General features: G+C 42.5%; 1 protein-coding gene across 2 annotated transcripts in view; it reads left to right on the forward strand.

The window, feature by feature from the left end:
• Window positions 1-24,309, forward strand: part of usp20 (ubiquitin specific peptidase 20) — a 65,881-nt gene that overhangs the window by 10,148 nt on the left and 31,424 nt on the right. For both annotated transcript variants that reach the window (XR_013499333.1, XM_078226257.1), the window contains exons 3-13: window positions 1,262-1,315; window positions 3,613-3,675; window positions 5,450-5,581; window positions 6,591-6,693; window positions 7,404-7,473; window positions 8,843-8,956; window positions 10,538-10,616; window positions 16,831-17,266; window positions 18,809-18,946; window positions 19,453-19,565; window positions 22,791-22,963. Coding sequence is in view for 1 of the 2 variants with exons in the window: in XM_078226257.1 (XP_078082383.1) it covers window positions 1,262-1,315; window positions 3,613-3,675; window positions 5,450-5,581; window positions 6,591-6,693; window positions 7,404-7,473; window positions 8,843-8,956; window positions 10,538-10,616; window positions 16,831-17,266; window positions 18,809-18,946; window positions 19,453-19,565; window positions 22,791-22,963 (1,475 nt within the window). In the remaining variant the exon portion in view is untranslated. The remainder of the gene's footprint in view (window positions 1-1,261; window positions 1,316-3,612; window positions 3,676-5,449; window positions 5,582-6,590; window positions 6,694-7,403; window positions 7,474-8,842; window positions 8,957-10,537; window positions 10,617-16,830; window positions 17,267-18,808; window positions 18,947-19,452; window positions 19,566-22,790; window positions 22,964-24,309) is intronic.

Consider the following 24,309-nt stretch of genomic DNA (forward strand, 5'->3'; position numbering starts at 1 on the left):
CGTGCACACACTTATCCCGTTTGATGCAGAGAGCAGTGCACGCTGCATGTCATGTACAAGGTGAGATTTCAAGAATCATAGAATGCACAGAATCGAACCACTCTGTCCGATCAGTCTGTTCTGGTGTTTATGTTCCATGTGAGTGTTCTCCCACACCTCTCCATCTCACCAAACCAACGTATTTTTAAAATTCCTTTGTTACCCCAGTGTTTAACTAGCATCCCCTTAAACGATCTTGCAGTATTTGCCTGAACCACTTGTGCTTATGCTAAATATTCTCTCCATAAAGAGATCTCTCCTGAATTTCCAATTGGATTTGTTAGTGACCATGTTATGTTTATAACATGTTTATAACTTTGGTGTCTCCTCACAAGGAGAGATTGAACATGCAATCAATGATGTATGTTAATCCCTGTTTAGCATTATATTTTACGAAGATAGTTAGCATTTACCTGAAGCAGCTTCTTCCAAACTGGCTGAGTTGGCATGGTTCGCATACCTCCATGCCTATCTCATTGCATTCCTAACTTGAATACACTGAAAAATATTGTCCCGTGCACCGAAGGGACAAAATAAGTAGGCACTGCCAGTACCTGCTGTGTATACCAAGAAATTATTGGTGCATTCTGAAGAACACATATTTGTGAGTGAGAATCATTAGCATTAGAGATGATATGGACAAGAAGTTACTAGTAAATTAATATTGTGACTTTCCTCTGGCCTGTTTAAAATATTCTTCAATCTATTATCAGTTCTAAATTGCCTTCATGTAACCGTGTAAACTATTTCATTTTCTATCAGAGTTGAAATGTTGCCAAACTTTTCTGGCTTGTGAATGCAGAATGCAATTTCTTGCCTATTTCGGTTCTCCCCCGGTGCAATAAGCTGACTGTGAAGTGTTCTCCAGCACTGGCACAAACCAGTGCAGACAATACTGCTATTATGTCAATCAACATAGATTAATAGTACAAAAGCTAAATACTGCAGATGCAGGAAATCTAAAATAACAGAAAAGGCTGGAAATACTCAGCAGGGTCAGGAAGCGTCAGTGGAGAGAGATGGACCATTTGTCACAACCCTCTGCTTCCTGTCAGTCAGCCAATCCTCAATACAATCTAGTACTCTACCCCCAATCCCCTGCAACCTCACCTTCTGAATCGCACTCGGGGATTCTCCCCAGTCATGTTCGACATGTTGCTTGTAAGATTGTAGCTTAAATAAAATAATTTGAGATTATTAAACAGAAACCTGTTTTCCTCAGGGAACATGCCAATCCTGTGGTGTTGGTGGACCAAATCTATGGGCTTGCCTTCAGGTAAGGAGCGGATTCTATTGCATAATATTATTTCTGTGCTTACAAAGGTGACTTATTACACAAATATGGTCCCAGACTTAGGACTAACTTTCATCCTAGTTAGCTACAGTCTTGGTCCAGATATTAAAACCATATGTAAATCGAAGGCTTAAGCACTTGCTGGTTGTCCCTGAATGGGTTCAATATACATATCTTTGCTGCCAGGACTTAAAATTGCAATGTCTGAGTATTAGCTTGTAAATCCCTGATGCTTTTATAAAAGAAATTGCTTCGGGCACAATTTGAATGGAGATGTTGAACTGATTAACAATGGCACTCGCCCTTTTATCAAACAAGGCATTTGACATCAGTATGTTGAGCATTCATTGCTAAAATTTATACTGCGAAAGTTCAATGCCAGGAAAGATGGTTCCTTGTGAAAGGAGCCCTTGATAATCTGTTGTGTGTGAAATAGGCGAGCAGAAACTTTGCTATTTGAGTCAATCCGGGCAGTTCACTTTTACTCTTTTTGCAGAAAATAGGTCACCAAGTTGGTGTTGATGCCAGCACCAGGGAAGTAAATATTCACCAGATCAGTTATCTAGCACTGGACTTATCTCAATTCTTTACATTTAACTTATTGGGCAACCAGTTGCAACTTGACAAGTCTGCTGGGACGTAGATATGATGTGGAGTTGCCGGCGTTGGACTGGGGTAGGCACAGTAAATAGTCTCGCAACACCAGGTTAAAGTCCAACAGGTTTATTTGGTAGCACGAGCTTTCGGAGCGCCGCCCCTTCATCAGATGACTGCAGAATTTGTTTCATTGTCTTGTAATTGAGACTGTGTCTATATATGTCCTGTTTGTGAAACAAATCCTGCACTCACCTGACGAAGGAGCAGCGCTCCGAAAGCTCGTGCTACCAAATAAACCTATAGGACTTTAACCTGGTGTTGTGAAACTAATTACCAGGATGTAGATACTTCTCAGTGCAAGAAGTAGTCATCTTTAGAGGAATCTAGATGAGAAGGCTAGAGAACCCAAGGTAGAATGGAAAGAAACATGGAATAGAACATAGAACAGTACAGCACAGAACAGGCCCTTCGGCCCACGATGTTGTGCCGAGCTTTATCTGAAACCAAGATCAAGCTATCCCACTCCCTATCATCCTGGTGTGCTCCATGTGCCTATCCAATAACCGTTTAAATGTTCCTAAAGTGTCTGACTCCACTATCACTGCAGGCAGTCCATTCCACACCCCAACCACTCTCTGCGTAAAGAACCTACCTCTGACATCCTTCCTATATCTCCCACCACGAACCCTATAGTTATGCCCCCTTGTAATAGCTCCATCCACCCGAGGAAATAGTCTTTGAATGTTCACTCTATCTATCCCCGTCATCATTTTATAAACTTCTATTAAGTCTCCCCTCAGCCTCCTCCGCTTCAGAGAGAACAGCCCTAGCTCCCTCAACCTTTCCTCATAAGACCTACCCTCCAAACCAGGCAGCATCCTGGTAAATCTCCTCTGCACTCTTTCCAGCGCTTCCACATCCTTCTTATAGTGAGGTGACCAGAACTGCACACAATATTCCAAATGTGGTCTCACCAAGGTCCTGTACAGTTGCAGCATAACCCCACGGAATAATTCGAAAATGTAGATAATTTTGAAGCCAGCTATCTGGGGCATGGTGAACTTATTGAGCTGGGAGCAATGGAAATGTAGTACTTGGTGCTGCTGGGAACACAGACAAAATGGGGCTGTGCATTTACACTTCACTGTCATGCACTGATGAATAGGACATGGGCTTGTGACCATGATTGCTGCTGGGGTCACTTTCTGATCAGTGCCATGAAACTGGGGCAGGGGGAGGCCAGGAACTTCCAAAAGCAGGAGTGAAGAACTGAAGACTAATCTCCTCAGTTAATTCTCTTTACCAAAAGTGCTTCATTGGCTTTAGCTGCAAAGTGTTTTGGGATGTCCTGAAATCCTAAAAGGTGCGATATAATGCAATTCTTTCACTTCTGGCTGTCACAAGAAGAATGTTAATAAAGATTTGTGAGCAAATTTCAGTTATGGTTCTATAGACAGAGAAGTTAGAAAAGTAATAGTGGATGTAGTGTAAGTAATTCATGCACAATTTAAAAAAAAAAAAATTTATGTTGGAAAATTACAAATTTCTGGGAACACAAAGTAAATGTATCTGGTTTCAGATGGTTTTTGTTTTCTATTTGTTTTTCCAAACCATTTTATTTGTGATCCTATTAAGCAAGATATTGCTTATTGCCTGTTTTTTTTTCCCCTTTTCCCAAACAGAGTGGCTGCTCCTATGTTGGATGTGGGGAATCGTATGTCGACCACAGCACGTTACATTCACAGGTAATTGACATTTTAAAGCAGAAAGAGGAACAAGTTGCATTCTTCCACTCGTCCTTCAGCAAGGAGGCAGGGGACAGATGAAACTGCAGACTTCTCCATAAATTGTGAGGGGTTCCACAATGCTGCTTTATTTCACTGCAAGATACGTGCTTATTGCTGGAAATAAGCTGAAAATTTTTTTTTTTTGCCCCCCTCCCCCGTCCCCATTTTCCCTTGTCATTCTTGTAACACTGCCCTTGCATCAGACACTCTTGTGACTTGGCCAAAAACATACAACATTTGATCCCAGTTCTGCTGATGAGTTTTGAGCACTAGACACCCATGGAACTGGATTTGACTAGAAGCAGGCTGCATTGGCTGTTCCAAAAGACCAGTCGTCTTTTATTTAACTTTCCAACCTCGTTGTTACAAGAGACTTGCTGCTTCACAGCTCCAGGGTCCCGGGTTCGATTCCCGGCTCGGGTCACTGTCTGTGTGGAGTTTGCACATTCTCCTCGTGTCTGCGTGGGTTTCCTCCGGGTGCTCCGGTTTCCTCCCACAGTCCAAAGATGTGCGGGTTAGGTTGATTGGCCAGGTTAAAAATTGCCCCTTAGAGTCCTGATGTGTAGATTAGAGGGATTAGTGGGTAAATATGTAGGGGTAGGGCCTGGGTGGGATTGTGGTTGGTGCAGACTCGATGGGCCGAATGGCCTCCTTCTGCGCTGTAGGGATTCTATAATAAAAAAAAAAGGTGGCAATTTTCAGTGTTCTTATCGGGCTGCTTCACTCACTGAGGTTTGAGTTCCTATAATGATCGTTGCAGGCTTCCCTTATTGGAGCCAATGACCTTTTCGTACAAAATTTGCATTGTAAGAATACTCTTCAATGGAGTTCAACTGGTTAATCTGTGCGATTTATACACTTGGGTGTTTTAACAGTCCAGTTGCCTTATTAGATATTTAATTCTCAGGCTTAACTTGAGTGGTAAGAAGTTTAACAACACCAGGTTAAAGTCCAACAGGTCTATTTGGTAGCAAATGCCACTAGCTTTCGGAGCGCTGCCCCTTCGTCAGGTGGAGTGGGAGATCTGCTCACAAACAGGGCATACAGAGACACAAACTCAATTTACAGAATAATGATTGGAATGCAGTCTTTACAGATTATCAAGTCTTAAAGGTACAAACAATGTGAGTGGAGGGAGCATTAAGCACAGGTTAAAGAGATGTGTATTGTCTCCAGACAGGACAGCCAGTGAGATTCTGCAAGTCCAGACAAGCTGTGGGGGTTACAGATAGTGTGACATGAACCCAAGATCCCGGTTGAGGCCGTCCTCATGTGTGCAGAACTTGGCTATCATAATTTGAGTGGACCAGTTGTCTATAATGAATACAATTCTTGTTTGGCTTGTCAAATGCTACTTTCAAGGATGCACTGAACTTTCAATGATTGCCAAGAAAAGGAGAGGAAATTTGAAGAAAAATAATCTTGAGACCAGGGAATGGAAAATAAAAATCCTCGCTAGAGATGAGCTGCTGTAAAGGAATTTAAAATAATCCATAGAGCAATGAGATGATTTAAGGGAAGCTTTGGAAGCCAGATAAATCTGTTTGACTTCAATAAAGTAACACTTTGTCAAAAGTGATGTGAACTTGTATTCTGTAGAAACTTTCGGTGCATGCTATAAAAGTATTTTCGAACAAAGTTATGACCTTTCTGCCCCTCGTGAGGTTCCATCACTTGCATTGTCGATCAGCTAGATTTTTCTTTGTTCCCAAAAAAAACCCCCCCACTGCAGGCCAAGAAGCATAACCTGACGGTGAATCTGACTACGTTCCGAGTGTGGTGCTATGCCTGTGAGAAGGAAGTTTTCCTGGAACAGCGACCCGTTGCACCGAGCCCAGCGTTATCGAGCAGACCAACAGAGCAGGTACTGCACAGGGGTATTACTATGAGTATAAAAGTATGAGACCAAGTACTGCTGTTTGAAATATCAGATTTCTTTTTCCATAGTAGACTTTATTATTTGAAGGTATTCAGCAGCAGTTTCACTCTGATGAATAGAGTCATGGAGGTTTACAGCATGGAAACAGGCCCTTTGGCCCAACTTGTCCATGCCGCCCCTTTTTTTTAACCCTTAAGCTAGTTCCAATTGCCCGCGTTTGGCCCATATCCCTCCATACTCATCTTACCCATGTAACTGTCTAAATGCTTTTTAAAAGGCAAAATTTTACCCGCCTCTACTACTGCCTCTGGCAGCTTGTTCCAGACACTCACCACCCTCTGAAAAAATTGCCCCTCTGGATCCTTTTGTATCTCTCACCTTAAACCTATGCCCTTTAGTTTTAGACTCCCCTACCTTTGGGAAAAGATTTTGACTAGCTGATCTATGCCTCATTATTTTATAGACCTCTATAAGATCACCCCTCAGCCTGCTACTCTCCAGAGAAAAAAGTCCCAGTCTATCCAGCCTCTCCTTATAACTCAAACCAACAAGTCCCAGTAGCATCCTAGTAAATCTCTTCTGCACTCTTTCTAGTTTAATAATATCCTTTCTATAATAGGGTGATCAGAACTGTACACAGTATTCCTAGTGTGGCCTTACCAATGTCTTGTACAACTTCAACAAGACATCCCAACTCCTGTATTCAATGTTCTGACCAATGAAACCAAGGATGCTGAATGCTGCCTTCACCACTCTGTCCACCTGTGACTCCACTTTCTTTGTTCTGTAACTCTCCCCAATGCCCTACCATTAACTAAGTCCTGAGTAAGGATAGATGAAGGTAGTTGGACATCTTTGTCACGGTCATCGTATTCGGTTTATTTGTGGTATAAAATTATCTGCATCAATGCAAGCAAACGTTTGATCCAATGGCTCTTGTAGGTTTAGATTTTCTGGCTGAGAGCATTGCAGTAACTCGGCATTTTTATTTCAGGGCTCTGGCTCAACACTTGGCAACCATCCATTCAAAACTGTTCCCATTGCTGTTGCAGATGAGGGAGAATCAGAGTCTGAGGACGATGAGCTAAAACCAAGAGGTACTAGAAGTGCAGACTGTCGAGAATGTGTCCGGAGCAAAACAAAATGCTGAGTAGATAAAGAAGATACTCACTGATATAAATCGTGTTTGACTTTGAGAGAGAGAGAGAGAATTCCGGATGATGATGAAGCTAGTTTGTGTGCAAATATGTTGCCTTGGGAGTGCCCCACCAGGGGCTGTCACCCCTGTAACTTTTGTTCAATTATTGTTTTCTTAAGAGGATAAATAAGAGACCCCCATCAGGGGCTATCCCATCTCATTTATCGATTTTTTTTTGTTTAATTTATTGATCTTTTTGTTCAACTAAGAGTGGTTAGCACTGCTGCCTCACAGCGCCAGGGACCCAGGTTTGATTCCCAGCTTGGGTCTCTGTCTGTGCGTAGTCTGCACGTGCTCCCTGTGTCTGCGTGGGTTTCCTCCCACAGTCCAAAAGACGTTGAACTGGCCATACTAAATTCTCCCTCAGTGTACCCGGAGTCTGGCAACTAGGGGATTGTCACAGTAGGTTCATTGCAGTGTTAATGTAAGCCTACTTGTGACACTAATATATATATATATAAGCAATAAGGGGCTATCTCAGTTTGTTGTTTTGTAGATAGGTTAATTTGATTTAATTAACTCAAAAAGAGTTTATTTTGGAGCACCCTCAAAATTGACTTCCACAAGTTCATTTTTGATTTGCTTTCTCTCCTCAAATCTATCTGCTAGGACTCACTGGGATGAAGAACATTGGAAACTCTTGCTACATGAATGCTGCACTACAGGCTTTGTCCAACTGGTAGGAGGAATTGTTGGGACTTTCATCCAGACCTGGGTGGGGGGGAAATATATTTTCAATTTCCATTAGTTTCCTGAATATCCACAAAGAATCAAGTCACATGGAATGATACAGTACTGGAGATCAGTCAGCCCATCATGTCTGTGCTTGTTCTTTGGAAAGCTTATTCTCCTGCCCTTTCGCTGTAAACCCTGCAATTTTCCCCTCCCAAGTATTTATTCCCCAAGTATTGTTGCAACTATACAAGGCATTGGTGAGACCGCACCTGGGGTATTGCGCACAGTTTTGGTCCCCTTATTTGAGGAAAGATGTAGTGGCATTGGAGGCAGTTCAGAGGAGGTTCACTAGGTTGATTCCAGAGATGAGGGGTTTGTCGTATGAAGAGAGATTGAACAGTTTAGGCCGATACTCTCTGGAATTTAGAAGAATGAGGGGAGATCAAATTGAGGTATAAAAGATGATAAAAGGTATGGATAAAGTAGGCGTGGAGTGGATGCTTCATCTTGTGGGACATTCGAGGAAGAGAGGCCATAGCCTTAGGATAAGGGGTAGCAAATTTAAAACAGAGTTGAGGAGAAACTATTTCTCCAAAAGGGTTGTGAATCTATGGAATTCGCTACCCAAGTGGATGCCAGGACAGTGAGTAAATTTAAGGAGGAGCTAGACAGATTTTTAATTGGTAATGGGTTGAAGGGTTATGGGGAGAAGGCAGGAAAATGGGAATGAGGAGCATATCAGCCATGATCGAATGGCGGAGCAGACTCGATGGGCCGAATGGCCTAATTCTGCTCCGATATCTTATGAACTTATTCAGTTAGCTTTTTGAAAGTTATTAAAGCTGCCACCCTTTTCAGAGTGCAAATAAAACTTAAATACTCTCTGCAAAAACAACTTAAAACAATTCAAACAAAAATGTAATGGTTGTAGAAAATAGTTAAAGGGTTCATGAATTTGGATTCAAAGGAAATTCATGTAGGAGTATTTGTGCCCCTGTTCCTCTTTCCTGGAAAGTGAACCCTTCTGAAACTGACCACATCGGAAACTATCAATAGCTACGAATGCAGGTGACGGAGGCCAGGTAGTTCACCACTCTGTGCCAGTTGCCAAGTCATTCATTGACTTGATGTGTAGTTAAAATGTTACAAATAGACTTTCTGTGATTAAGCTTGGTTTTAGAATTTTTTTTCTTTCAAACTGCAATGTGCAGTTAATAAAGCCCCTAATCGTGTCTCTGAAGGTCTTTGGAGGATTTAAAAGCTGATCTCATTTAATCAGTGTTCTGTTGGGCTGTAGTCATGGCACTTGCAGTGTGATATTAATTCAGTTATCCTCTACGGTTTTCTGAAGTGTAACCACTTTTCTGTTGTAGCCCCCCACTCACCCAGTTCTTCTTGGAGTGTGTTGGTTTGGTTCGCACAGATAAAAAGCCAGCTCTCTGCAAAAGCTACCAGAAACTTATCTCTGAGCTTTGGCACAAAAAGCGGTATGTACCACTCTCTAAATGTTCCATTTTATAAATGTTGATGCATCTTTATAAATGTTACAGTGCTCAAATGTTACTTCCAGGTTATAAAGGTGAGCAAATTCTCTGTTGTTTGGATTCAGTACATTTTGTTCATTCAAGTTGTGTTGTGTAACTTGAAGGCCACCATCAGAATCAGTTAAGACTTTCAAGTGTTCTAAACCATTATATCGTTCTTTGTCTGCTGTGAGGATAGTGATGAAAGAAGCATTGTTAATCTCCTGATTGTATAGGCAGCTTCATACATTTAAAAAGTTTTCACCTGGTTGCCTTGATAACCAGTGGATGTACAAAACAAGCAAAACAGTTATTTGCTGATGCTCATCCAATTTAATCTATTTTTAAAGCCTAACAAAAAGCTTTTAGATACATATTGAAATGGCACAACACAGTCGGGGGTTGTGGATATTGTTAGCTGCTATGTGAAGTTCTACCAATTTGCATAGCCATCTGTAGCTTAAGCATTATAACGCAAGTGTTCCCTCAAAGGTGTTGCTCTTTGACTTGTATGCTTTTTGTTTCCTTCCTGTTCTATAGTGAAATTTTAATTTTGGTTCTTTTAGCTCACAAACTTGAGTTCAAAACTAAAGAAAAATCTGTTTTGGCTGGCAGGATTTCTTCGCGAAATGCATTGGAGTACTATCAGTCGAGTTCCCAGCTGACGTGTCCACAGCACGCAACTGCCCGTAACCCAGTTTTAATTGGCACTGAGCCAGCGCACTCTGTTCAGGCAGATCTTCCATGTGAGAATTTCTGTACTCATAGCATATGCTTCTTCCGCAGTTGAAACCATTATTAGAGCAGTGTAGGGCACTTTTATTTAAACTTGGTGCAATACATAACCTAACAGCGTAGTTTCTGAAGGGGCTATGCTCAGTTTTCTGCTGTTGACCCTTTTAATGAATGGGAGCTCCAAATGTGGCAAAGATCATAGAATCCCTACAGCGCAGAAGGAGGCCTTTCGGCCCATTGAGTCTGCACCGATCACAAGCCCACCCAGGCCCTATTCCCATAACTCTTCATTTATCCTGCTAATCCCCCTGACACTAAGGTTAATTTAACATGGCCAATCAACCTAACCTGCGCATCTTTGGAGTATTTCTAGTGTACAAGTTGTGTATGTGCCATGCAAATTCTTTGTTGATTTGTAGAAGTTGAGTGCAGAAGAAGGCTGGATGGATGGCCAAATGTGGATAAAATGTTTTAATTTACATTTGGAGAAATATTTTGACCAAATAATTCACCTGACCTAGAATTACAAAGCTGCTGATTTTTGTTCCTTCCTGTGCTGCAGTGTGATTTTTCTTATCCACGAACAACAATCCAGCTCAACACTCGATGAGATTGGAGAAAAAAATAAAGCCATCTGATTTGGGTGTAACTCTAAATGTTTGTTTCCCACATCTAACGTGAGGACCAGAAAGAAAAGTCTCGAGACTTGACTACTGTATTGCATAGGGTCTGAGAGTTGATTGTATCAAATAAGATTAACTGATATTGCCCTCGCTGCAATTAATTTCCCTTTCTCTCTCTCTTGTGCAGTCCAAGCTATGTTGTTCCTACAAGCCTTGCCCATGGCATTAAGTTGATTAATCCTATGTTTCGAGGTTACGCACAACAGGTAAGGCAGGAAAGACCAAGCGTCTTGAGACGAAAATAGGCTTGTGTATAGTTTGTGTAACTTTTTACATCTAAAGGGTGTGCTTGCATGTGAACATGCAGATTTGGAACAGGAACCAGCCCCTCGAGCCTGCTCCATCATTTGATAAGATCATGGCCTCTATTTTCTGTCTACCTCCATACCCCTTCTAACAATATCGCAGCCTCCACTGTTTTCTGGGGAAGAAAGCTCCACAGACTAACAACCAACGACCCTCAAAACAAAAATTCTCTGCATCTCCATCTTATTTTTAAACTGTGTCCCCTAGTTCTAGTCTCTCCATAAGCGGGAAGCGTCCTTTCAGCATCCCTTCTGTTAAGTCCACTCAGGATCTCCTATGTTTGAATAAGATCACCTCATTCTTCTAAACTTCAATGGATATAGCCTTAATCTTTCCTCCTAACACAACCACTTCATTCCATGAGTCAGTCGAGTGAACCATCTCTACTTCTTCTAGTGCAATTATATCCATCCTTCAATAAGGAGACAAAAACTGTCCTCCCAGATGTAGTCTCACTGACACCCTGTACAGCTGCAGCAAAACTTGCCTATTTTTACATTCCATTCCCCTTGCAAAAGTGCCTTCAGGACAAGTCAGCGTTGCACAAAACCAATACCTCTATCCAACCTCTGACACTGACTCCGTATGCAGTATTTGCAAGGCTTTGTTTGCTACCAGCGTTGCATCTGTGCAGGTGTATGCACAGTCATCACTGGCCCTGAAATTGGAAATATTACAGTGCCGACAGCATCAAGGTAACACTTTTAATAACGCCTTCTATCCACACAAACAGGTTGAAGTGGAGATCTTACACTTATGAAACCAAGTAGGCTTGGAGGTAAAGCCCTCCCTGCACCTCTTAATCAAGTAATTTGTTGCCATGTTGGGGATGCATGGGCAATGAAATAAGCTATCACCATTTTAGAGGGTGGATATATCTGTACATGCGCTGACATGCAAAGAAGTACTATCAGTGGCCAAAGGCAGAAGTTAGTGAATTTGCAGTCATGAAAATTGAGACTTGGTCTAATGTCACACACGAGATGACGTCTTCAGGATGAAATGTTAAACCCAGGCCTGACCATTCAAGCTACTCTCCAAAGAAGAGCAGTGAATGAGTAAATGATCTAAAACATTACCAAATACTGACGCTGGGAGATGGAACTTTAGGCATTGTCCCATTATCTGTGAGATTAAACTGAAGTCTGCCCCGATGAAAAGCCACCACTTGAGGCATGTATTTAGCTAATAACAAACATGTTATGAGGATATCTCCGTCTGTATTTGCTGTGGCATTGTAATAAGGTATTACTTCACATCACTTGTGCATACGCATAGACTTTGTATTTAACCGTTTACAGAATGGAATGTGTTAAATTCAGGAAAAGCTGTGATTGTGTACACTGAATTAACATGTGTGCACAGTAGAAATGAAAGTTTGGCCCTTTGTATTCTCAGATTATGGGTCTGTGCCTCTGGGCTCCTTGAGGTTTAGACCTACAGATGATGCACAGAACGCAGCAGAGGGGAAATAATTTAGAAGTGGAAGCAAAATTCTGCAGATGCTAGAAATCTGAAATAAAAACAGAAAATGCTGGAAAATCTCAGCAGGTCTGGCAGCATCTGTGGAAAGAGAAGCAGAGTTAATGTTTCGAGTCTGTATGACTCCTCAGAGCTGAAGAGAGTTAGAAATGTAATGGATTCTGTACTGTTAAAGAGAGCGGGGTGGAGCTAAGTAGAAAGTCTGGGATAGGTGAGAGCTTGAGAGATTTGACAAAGCTGGCAACGATACAAGATAAAAGGAGTGTTAATGGTGTTAAAGATTAAGAATGATGTGGAGATGCTGCCGTTGGACTGGGGTGGGCACAGTAAGAAGTCTCACAACACCAGGTTAAAGTCCAGGATGTTTATTTGGAATCGTGAGCTTTCGGAGCGCTGCCCCTTCATCAGGTGGGTGGCCACTCACCTGATGAAGGAGTAGCACTCCGAAAGCTCGTGATTCCAAATAATGATAAAGAAAGCTGCTAATAGCGGCATAAAGTTCAGATAGCAGTGCAAGGGTTAGTACCCTGAAAGCAAAAGTTAAAGTGGCTCTATGTGTGTAGAGAAGGAGGATGAAGAGAGGAGTTTGTGGTTGGGGGCTGGAGGACAGAGTTCATGATTTGAAGCTAAGTCCGGAACGCTGTCAGGTGCCGAATCGGAAGATGAGGAGCTGTTCCTCCTGTTTGCACTGGGCTTACCTGGAACTGTGCAGCAGACCAAGGATGAAGATGTGGGCGTGAGAGCACGATGGTGAATCAAAATGGCAAGTGATAGGTTACGGTCGTGCTTACGGACTGAACAAAGATGTTCTGCAAAGTGATCATAACTTGTAGAGGTGGAGTTGCAGTTAATTAACGGTTAATGTGTCTGATCAGTTATACTGACAACAAAATTATGTTTGTCTTGCTTTAAATCTGTTTACTGATGTGTGCTTTTCAAGCTAGAAAATTAAAAAAAACTTATGATGCAGAGCATTTTGAAACGTCAAATTGGAAAGCCATTTCAGGGGCTTTTTAAAAATCATTTGGAGTGAAAATTTGTTCTGCAGAATGACATATAAAATGTATTTATGAGTCACAAGTAAGGCTTACATTAACACTGCAATGAAGTTAGTGAAATTCCCCTGGTTAGCCACACTCTGGCACCTGTTCGGGTCAATGCACCCTAACCAGCACGTCTTTCAGGCTGTGGGAGGAAACCTGAGCACCCGGAGGAAATCCACGCAGACACGTGGAGAACGTGCAGACTCCACACACTGACCCAAGCCGGGAATCGAACCTGGGTCCCTGGCGCTGTGAGGCAGCAGTGCTTGCCATTCTGCCACCATGCTACCTCAGTTCGGAGCTTCGGATGAATGTTGCACTCCTAGCCATGTCTGCGCAGGTGGATGTCAGCTACAGATCCTTATTAAATAATAGTTATGTGACCACAGGACTGCTTCTGACAACAAAGGTCCTCCAGTCCATTTTTCTCTCTGGAATATTAACACCACTTCACTATAGAGTCCAGTGATTTATTTAGATAAATCCAGCAGCCGTGCCTCAATTGCCCTTTCTAGCAGCCTATAACGGGTGTTCATCTATTTTATTTTTAAATAAAACCCCTCAAAACTTTGGCATTCATCTTAAAACCTTTGTCTTCACCCTGTACTTGTTCATTTAGCATATCAGAAAGAACCCCATCTATGATGCATATCATTGCTGGTTATTGCCAGGATCTGCACAAATGATCATTATAACGGGCTGTTTGGCAACCAGCCGAATGGTGCATTATAATGAAGCATGTGTTGCAGTGAGAGTCTCCCTGATTACACAACGCTTACGTGCTGATAGCTAGCACTTTACACAGGGAGTAAATAGAAAGTTCTTGTGTCGCTCCTTTGTTTTTGCAGTCAAAGAAGCCTATCTGATAACTTGTTCCACAAGGGATGGGAATCATCCAGAGCTATGGCTTTGTTCAGTTCTTTCTACTTTTTATAGCTCAAAATACTGCGAAGAATTATTTCTTGTAGCTGATGTTCATCAACTTTTTTAAAATTCAACAATTTGTCTTCCTTATGAACAAGTGGCCATTGTTTCAAGCTGTTAGCATTACATGTTATGAGCATTACGTTGAACTAGTATGATGACCGAAACAATAGACCTAGCCCTCAACTCTGCTTGACCTGAGCTGCCATTGGATGCAGTTTGTCATTCTTAGAAGGGGGGGTGGAGAAATGTTATAGCACATCCAGCCAGTACCGTGGCAGAATAACGTGTACACCTCCCTGGACCCTCGATGAAACTTGTGGATATGGAGGAAGAAGGCAGATTTGTCAATTTTTTTGAGTTCTGGAAAACAAAACGAAGAGGAAAGTTTGAGAGAGCAATATTTAAGGTAATACTTGAAGCTTAGTTTCAGTAAATAATGCTGCTTCTTTGTTACAGTAATCTTTGATTTGTTGGACTGAATATCACATCCAGTGTCCTTTTTTAAGTTTTCCATCTCCCCAGATTTTGAAGTGAAGGTTTCTCCAGAATATTACTCCAATTGCATTGCCTAATTTTTAAAGGGACAGACACATCAGGAAAATTTGTAGAATTGATTAAACTTAAATCAAAACTTGCCCATGTACCGTAACAAAGTAGCCTATGTAGGTTCCAATATCTCGCTCCCAGATTTGAGCCCACAAAGGCAAGCTGGCACTCCAGCACCGCACTGGCACAGCACTACTGTGCTAATGATGCTCATCTGTGCCCTCCTAGTAAGACGTTAAATGGAGGCTGCCTACTCTTATTGCATTAGAGATCCCATGGTACTACTGGATGAAGTACAAAGAGTTCTTCCAATGTTCTTTCCAATATTCCTTCAACCAACACCACCAATGATAGCAGTTCTTTGTTTCATTTGCTGTTGGTGCTGCTGCGTGCAATATGTTTGGCTAAGTAATGCGGTTAAAAGCTGTTTATTGCTTGAAGCATTTTGCTAGTACATGAGGTTCTCACTAACTTCAGTTTCCTACCTTGCGATTATCCCGGTCTAATGAGAATCATGATAATGTCTGCCGTTTTAAACATTTCAAATTGCCTTGGTCCTAACTATAGATATTTTTTTTCTCTGAAGTACCATTCATTTAAAAAGAGAATGTGTAGTTGTAGGAATTTCTCTGAGCATGTGCATTTATTGCCAGTAACTTCTGACTGAAAATGTGCAATAACCAACATTTGAAGCAAGTGGGAGATAACAAAGGAATGTCAAGAGAACAGGGCAGTGAAATTTGTTTTGGTTTGTTCTCGCAAGAACCTGGCACAGACACAATGGACTATTTCCCTTTTCCTGTGTGACAGCTCTAAAGCTTTGGGGTAGTTCCCTTTATTAGATTTGGAAACAGGAATATAAAATCATCCTAAAACAAGAAGTCATCTCACAACACCAGGTTAAAGTCCAACAGATTTATTTGGAATCACGAGCTTTCGGAGCACTGCTTCTTCAGGACTCAACCGAGGAAGGAGCAGTGCTCCGAAAGCTTGTGATTCCAAATAAACTTGTTGGACTTTAACCTGGTGTTGTGAGACTTCTTACTGTGCCCACCCCAGTCCGACGCTGGCACCTCCACGTCATGGCTAAAACAGGAAGGTGAGGCAGAAAACAGGTTTCCCAAAAGAAATTCAGGAATGCCAGCTCTTAGTGAGAACTTGTGGGTTGTGATCAGCAAGAAAGGGTCAGTGAAAAGGGTGGAAATAGGCAAATAATGAATGAAAATAATGTTGGAAAGTTGGCAAAGAATCATTAAAAGAATGAAGAGATGTGAAAAAAACCAAATAAGGACAGTGTAAAGATATGGATAATGTGCATATCTCAAATTGTCCTTTTTGAAGTGGAGTTACTGTAATGTGGAAAATGCAGCAGCTAGAGTGGCAGACAGCGAGGACACAAAAACAACAGTGTCCTAGTAACTTGATATTCTGGGTTTCTCTTTTTTTGGCGATGTTGGTTAAGTGACAAATACTGGCCAGGACAAATGGGAAGACCTACCTCCTTCGAAACAATGCATTGGGTTCTTTTATATTCACCCGAGAGGATAGATTAGACCTTGGTTTAATGTCTCATATGAAGGACATCTCTGGCAGTACAGCACTCACTCAGCACAGAGTGTCAACTGAAAAAGAACCACTTGCAGTCATAAAGCACCCTTTGTGACCCCAGGATGTCCCAATGCACTTTTCAGCCATTAAAGTACTTTTTGAGGTGATGCAGGAAATGGGTTTGAACAACTGGGCATAACCAGACCTGAAACTTTCACTTACCAGTCCATAGCACTCAATAGGATGGCCATCAGCATTTAATATGTTCACAAGATGTTTATTCTGTGATTGAAGAGCTAAAATTGTTCTGGTCTAGAAGCAGCACGATATGAGTTTGCTTATAATTTGACGTGCTGCATTACTAACTTTCTTCCATCAGGGACCGCTGTCCTGGGTTGGCCGCTGTCACTCCTGAACGCATTGCAGGGCTGCCAATTCATGCTGCTAGTTTCCCATGGGTCAATGGGTTAATTCTAAAAACTATTGTCTATAAGCCTACAGAATTGCCACCGGCTGGTTAGCAGGTAATCTTGCGATTCACCTGCTGTTATGTTTTTGATTTTTGTAGGACACGCAGGAATTCCTCCGTTGTTTGATGGATCAGCTCCACGAGGAACTTAAGGAGCCGTTGTCAGAACGAGACTCTGATTCCTCGAGTGACACGGATGAAAAGCGAGATGGTGACAGGAGCCCTTCCGAGGACGAGTTTCTCTCCTGTGACTCTGGCGCGAGCAGCGACAAAGGGGAAGGGGAGAACCGGAGTCGGTGTGCCACCGAGAAGCAGATTGAGACTGAGCTGCTGATCCAGGATGAATGCGGGAAAGGAATTTCAGAAAAGGAGAGACAGAAGGACAGAAAGTTTTCATGTGGGCACCACAAGCTAGGGTCAGTGGATCCGATTGATGAAGATGCAGATGTGGACACCTCTTTGAGTTCTGGAGATGCTGGAGGTTCTGGAGATGCTAGAGCCTCCATAGCTTCCAACAGTACTTGTAGGACACCAGGTGCAGTGTTTAATTACCCTTTTTAAATGCATTCTCAGATTTTATGTTGTGTGCAGAGAATTATAGAATCATAGAACACTACAGTGCAGAAGGAGGCCATTCGGCCCATCAGGCCCCTATCCTCATAACCCCATGCATGTACACTGACTAGTCCCCCTGACACTAAGGGACAATTTAGCATGGCCAATCCACCTAACCCACACATCTTTGGACTGCGGGAGGAAATCGGAGCACCTGGAGGAAACCCACGCAGACACGGGGAGAACGTGCAAACTCCACACGGACAATGACCCAAGCCGGGAATCGAACCAGGGTCCTTGGCGCTGAGAGACAGCAGTGCTAATCACTGTGCCACCCAATTAATTTGTGCCTGCTTCTGAATATCATGTCCCTCTGAGTTTAAATGATCGGGGCATATTTTGATACTCTGCTGTTATTTCAGAACTATATTTTGGCAAAACCTTTTTAAGGATGTATCCTTTGGTGCTATGTCACACGGTGAGGGAAAAGCAGAATGATATTCCATGATCTGGGTTTGTCAGTGGGTTTGATTTCTTGAGATTTCCACTGCAGGACTTGGAATTGAAATCCAGCCCTCAGCCAATGGGAATAAAGCTTTCTCTATCCTGTGATAGTTTTATAGGTGGCGGAGGACTGGGCACGTCCCAGAGCACCATGGGCGGCGGCCTGGTGGCACTGGTTAGCACTGCTGCCAGGTTCACCGGGTTCAATTCCGGCCTCAGGTGACTGTGGAGTTTGCACGTTCTCCCCATGTCTGCGTGGGTTTCCTCCCACAGGCAAAAATGTTGAATGTTTTCTCCGGGTACTCTGGTTTCTTCCTACAGTCCAAAGATGTGCAAGTTAGATGGATTGGCCGTGCTAAATTGCCCCTTAGTATCAGGGAGACTAGCTCAGGTAAATGCATGGGGTTGTGAGGATAGGGTCTGGGTGGGATTGTGATCAGTGTAGACTTGATGGGCAGAATGGCCTCCTTCTGCACTGTAGGATTCTATGATTCTAAGTGACTTGGTGTCATATTTTGTTTCATAATCGCTTCTGTAAAGCATCTTGGGACATTTTATTATGTTAAAAGGTGCTATATAAATGTAAGTTGTTGTTTCTGATGGTCACGGTGGCACAGTGGTTAGCACTGTTGCCTCACAGCGCCAGGGACCCGGGTTCGATTCCCGGCTTAGGTGACTGTGCGGAGTTTGCACGTTCTCCCCGTGTCTGCGTGGGTTTCCTCTGGATGCTCCGGTTTCCTTCCACAATCCAAAAGATGTGCAAATTAGGTGGATTGGCCATTCTAAATTGCCTTAGTGTCCCAAGATGTGTAGGTTAGAGGGATTAGCGGGCTGGGTACATGGGTTTGCGGCAATAGGGCCTGGGTGAAATGCTCTGTCGGAAAGTTGGTGCAGACTCGATGGGCCAAACGGCAGCCTCCTACACTGTAGGAATTCTATGATGTGTTCTGTCCAGCAGTCTTATTCAGAAGCTTTACGGCATAATCAGTGTGGTTTGACTCCTGTTAATCTCTTCTAGAACCTGACAATGATGTAAACATGCGCTGCACATCTCGGTCCTGCAGCCCCATCCACCAGGAAGTGCATTCCAATTTGTCCAGCAGCCCACCTCGCGCCAGTCCAATGCGGGCAGTGTCATCGTTCTCATTCAAAAAAGGTACCATTCTCCCCAGTCGTTTAAAAAGGTGCCCATTTCCTCACTGGGTTTTTTTATAAGCCGAATTTTTTATTTAAAGCTTGAAAAGTCTTTATTCTTCCTGTCGTGGGTAGTTGTTAGAATTGTCTTTTTTTCCCTAGTGTGTTCCTTTGCAATTCAAATTCATGTTTCTAACCAGAATGCTTAAAACATTCTTAGTAACTGAAAGGCAGCACATTTTAGCCAAGTGAGGAGCTGGCATTAGCATAGTTTTGATCATGGAGAGAAGATACTGCCTGATTTGGCTTTGTAGTCTAATTATAAAATCTTTGCCGTTTAATAAGATACTGAAAATGATTTTATCCAACTACTATTGCCCTTGCATACCTTATCAGCCTGTGACCACATGAATCTGGCAATTTTGCGTTTTCCATAAAATAATTTTATTAATATGGAATTTATTTTAGTCACACTGCATGTATTATCTGTAGAATGTAATTCAGTTCTCTTTTTTTTTCTTCCCTCAGCCCAGCTTCTGTTATCTGCCAAAAAGAGAAAGCAGGCCAAGTATCGCAGTGTAATTTCCGATATCTTTGATGGGTCGATATTGAGCCTAGTCCAGTGTCTCACCTGCGACAGAGTAAGCTTCACTCACGTTTTTACAGAGTAATATGGCACAAGTTCCTGTGTTTGTCCAGAGCAGTCGATGTGTTTTTTGCTTTTCTTATTCTGTAACTGGATGCTTGCCAAATGGAATCCCTCCATTACGAGTCGTGTGTGTTTAACGTTAAACTTTCTCTTGATGGAATTATCTTGCTGGAAGCAGGATTGCCATTTCTCATGGTTTTCAGCTGAGAGGCGGGTGCACGGTTAAACGAGAATATCCAAAAGTTGCAACCTGAGATACGGTGCTGTGTCACCTAGCTTTGTGAAAATATCATCTTGCTGCCTGCCTCACCATTGCCATACATCAAAATTATTGTATTTGCATAGTTGATACAAACTAAACGCACCATAGAAAGTTAAGTCTAGTCTGTTTCAGTCTAACAACACAAAATTTCCAAAGATGTGCAGGTTGATTGGCCGTGCTAAATTGACCCTCAGTGTCAGGGAGACTAGTGGGGTAAATATGTGGAGTTACAGGGATAGGGCCTGGGTGGGATTGTTGGTGCACGATCGATGGGCCGAATGGCCTCCTGAACTGTAGATTCTGTGATTCTAAATTGTACTGCCAGTCAACATCGGGTGCTAAATATTAACATTATTGCAATTTTGGAGTCTTATTTCTTCAGGTTTGAGACTTAAAAACTCAGTGTTAGAAGCATCAGCTCGTATTGGAGCTTGAACCTATAATGTTTTGACTTTGATTAAAAATGCTGCCACTTTGCACCTCTGACCTTGATGCAGACTGAATTGAAAGAGTCCGTGTGACATCAAGGGACTGCTTTGTAGGTATCAAGATAAACTAGTTATACAACTAAAACTTGAGCAAAAGAAAGGATGGTTTGATTTATTATTGTCGCATGTATTGGGATATAGTGAAAAGTGTTTCTTGTGTGCTATACAGACAAAACATACCGTCCTTGGAGTACATAGGGGAGAAGGAAAGGAGAGTGTGCAGAATATTGTGTTACAGTCATAGCTAGGGTGTAGAGAAAGATCAGCTTAATGCAGGGTAAGTCCATTCAAAAGTCTAGCAGCAGGATTCATCCTAACACATGAGAAATGGTGCACTGGTGCACAATGTTGGTGTAAGCTACAATATACTTGAAACTATTTAAAAAGGTAGGGACACAGAAAGCTAGAAACTACAGGCCAGTTAGCTTAGCATCTGTTGTCAGAAAAATATTAAAAGCCACTATTTAATAAGTTCGAGGTAATCAGGCAGAGTCAACATGGTTTTGTGAAAGGGAAATCATGTTTAACCAACTTATTGGAGTTCATTGAGGAAGTAACATGTGCTGTGGATGAAGGGGAACCAGTGGATGTACTGGACTTAGATTTCCAGAAGGCATTTGATAAAGTGCCGCATCAAAGGTTATTGTGGAAAATAAAAGCTCGTGGGATCTGGGCAGCATATTGACATGGATAGAACTTTGGCTGGCAAACAGGAAACAGACAGTCGGCATAAGTGGGTCTTTCGGGTTGGCGAGATGTAATGATTCGTGTGCCACAGGGATCAGTGCTGGGCCCTCAACTGTTTGCAATTTATATAAATGACTTGGATGTAAGGATTGAACGGAACATACCAGTGAAAACTGGCACCTGCACTGATGCCTACACAACACTGGGATGGGTAGCATTTATTATGGATTATATTAGAAGGTAAATGGTGTTTGCAAAACATGCTGGATACTGCATGACTATTACATTTGTCTCCCAAGCTATTTGTATTATTTTAGTGCCCATTATAAATCTTGTAGATCAGGGCAGGTAGGAAATTATGTGGAGAAGAATACGTGAGGAATCTGCAAACTTATATAGGATAAGTGAGTGGGCAAACATCTGGCAAATGGAGTATAAATTGTCCATTTTGGCAGGAAGAATAAAACTGAAGCGGATTATCTAAATGGTGAAAGATTGCAGAGCTCAGATGCAGAGGGATCTGGGTGCCCTAGTGCATGAATCATAAAAGGCTAGTATGCAGTTACAGCAAATAAAGGAAAGTTAATAGGAGATTATGCTTCAGTTATACAGGGCACTAATGAGACTGCATTGGAGTATTGTATATATTATTGTTTATCTTATTTAAGGAAGGATGAAATTGCTTTGGATGCAGTTCAGAGAAGGTTTACCAGACAAATAGCTGGAATGAGTGGATTGTCTTATGTGGAAAGGTTGGACAGGCTAGGCTTGTTTCCGCTAGAAGAGTAAGAGGCAACTTGATTGAACACAAATAGAAGCAGTCGTCGGCTACCAGGTCCTTCGGTCCTGCCCTGCATTCAATATGATCATGGCTGATCTCTGCCAGCCTCAACTCCTTTTCTGTGCCATTTCCCCATAGCCCTCTATTCCTCGATCTATCAAATGTTTATCCACCTTCACTTTGAATACTTCAACTGATCCAGCTTCCACCATCCCTTGGGGCAGAGAATTCCAGATTCACCACCCTCTGCGAGAAGAAATTTCTACGCACCTCAGTTTTAAATGACTGGGCCTTTACCTTGTCGCTATGTCCCAGTGTTCGAGACTCTCCCACTAGTGAAAACATCTCGCCATCTACCCTGTCAAGCTCTCTCAGGATCTGGTATGTTTGAATAAGGCCACCCCTCACTCTTCTGAACTCCAAGGATTACAGACCCAGACTATTTAGTTTCTCTTGATAGTTTCATCTTATCTGAACCAGATAAGATCCTGAGGGGTCTCAACAGGCTGGATGTTGAGAGGATGTTCCCTCTTGTCAGAGAATCTAGAACTAGGGATCACCTTAAAAATAAGGGGTCACCCATTTAAAACTGAGATGAGATGAATTTTTTTTTTAACACAAAAGGTCATGAGTCTCTAGAACTCTCCATCAAAAGGCGGTGGAAGTAGAGTTGCTGAATATGTTTAAGGCAGAGGTGGATCGATTTTTGGTAAGCATGGGGGTGATACGTTATCGGGGTAAGCATGGGGGTGATACATCACTGGGGTAAGCACGGGGTGATATGTAATCGGGGGTAGATGGAATGTAGATTTTAGGTTGCAATCAGATCACCCATGATCTTATTAAACGGGGAGCAGGAGCAAGGGGCTGAATGGCCTACTTCTGTTTCTGTGAAGTAACTAACTGGTAGTTGCACAGTGCACAAAACCAGCAATTTTGGATTTTGATTTTAAACCTCTAGTCTTGTGTGTTAACATTCTCCCTTCTTTCCTGTTGCAGATTTCCTCCACAGTGGAAACATTTCAGGATTTGTCATTGCCAATTCCTGGGAAGGAGGACCTGGCAAAACTACATGCATCTATCCACCAAAACATACCAGTGAAAACTGGCACCTGCACTGATGCCTACACAACACAGGGATGGGTAGCATTTATTATGGATTATATTAGAAGGTAAATGGTGTTTGCAAAACATGCTGGATACTGCATGACTATTACACTTGTCTCCCAAGCTATTTGTATTATTTTAGTGCCCATTATAAATTTGCATTTAGTACAGTGGAATTGTTTGCATATTGAGTGTTTAGTTGTTTTCTAAGATCATATATTAAATTTCTTGTAGTTCAATAGCTGGTGTGGCTTTGGTCCATTTTTTGTTAAACTTGTCCTCCCTTTGTACAATATTTCTTTCTAAACCTATGTTTTTAAAAAAAAAATAAATGTCATTGAGTGGGTAGGTGGCACAGTGGTTATCACTGCTGCCTCACAGCGCCAGGGACCTGGGTTCGATTCCCAGCTTGGGTCGCTGTCTGTGCGGAGTCTGCACACTCTGCCCGTTTGTGTGGGTTTCCTCCCACAGTCGGAAAGAGGTGCTGGTTAGGGTGCATTGGCCGTGCTAAATTCTCCCTCAGTGTACCCGAACAGGCACACCGGAGTGTGGCAACTAGGGGATTTTCACAGTAACTTCATTGCAGTATTAATGTAAGTCTACTTGTGACACTAATACACTTTAAAAGGTGTGCACTCATTCATTAAGGCAAAAGGGAAAAGGAATGGTGCTGTGAGGGGATATCCAGGCCACGTTTGTGCAACTCACTTGCAACCTCATCCCTGCATAACTGACATGTCCGTTTGTTTGGATGTTTTGTCTGTTCCTCCACTTTTGTGTCTTTGTGATATTAGCAGCGACATATAGCAACCCAACCTCCATACCATTAGCCTCGCAAAAGGACCCACTCCAAATTCAGAGTCACTACAGCATCCCTTGTTCAACAAATTTACACACACAGCAGCAGGAAACAAAGATAGGGAGGGGGCGTGGCCATGGAAGGATCTGCAAACTAGGAATTTTAAAATCAAGGCGATGCCAGATGGCTTATCCATGCAGCGAGAGGAGTGCAACTTTGCAGGGCGGCACGGTGGCACAGTGAGTTAGCGCTGTTGCCTCTCAGCGCTGGGGACCTCCAGTTTCGATTCCTGGCTTGGGTCACTGTCTGTGTGGAGTTTGCACGTTCTCCCCGTGTCTGTGTGGGTTTCCTCCGGATGCTCCGGTTTCCTCCCACAGTCTGAAAGATGTGCTGGTTAGATGTATTGACCCGAACAGGCGCTGAAGCGTGGCGACTAGGGGCCTTAATTGCAGTGTTAATATAAGCCTTACTTGTGACTTATAAATAAACGTTAAAAATTTAATAAGATGAAATGAGTGCAATCAGCACAATCACTGCCTTCCCTGCAGAATAAATTTGGTTCAGTTCAGAGTTTAAAAGCATCAGGGTATTATGCAAGTTTTAAGGTCATCT

This window comes from Mustelus asterias, chromosome 13, assembly GCF_964213995.1.
Source record: "Mustelus asterias chromosome 13, sMusAst1.hap1.1, whole genome shotgun sequence".
In the NCBI taxonomy this organism is placed as follows: domain Eukaryota; kingdom Metazoa; phylum Chordata; class Chondrichthyes; order Carcharhiniformes; family Triakidae; genus Mustelus; species Mustelus asterias.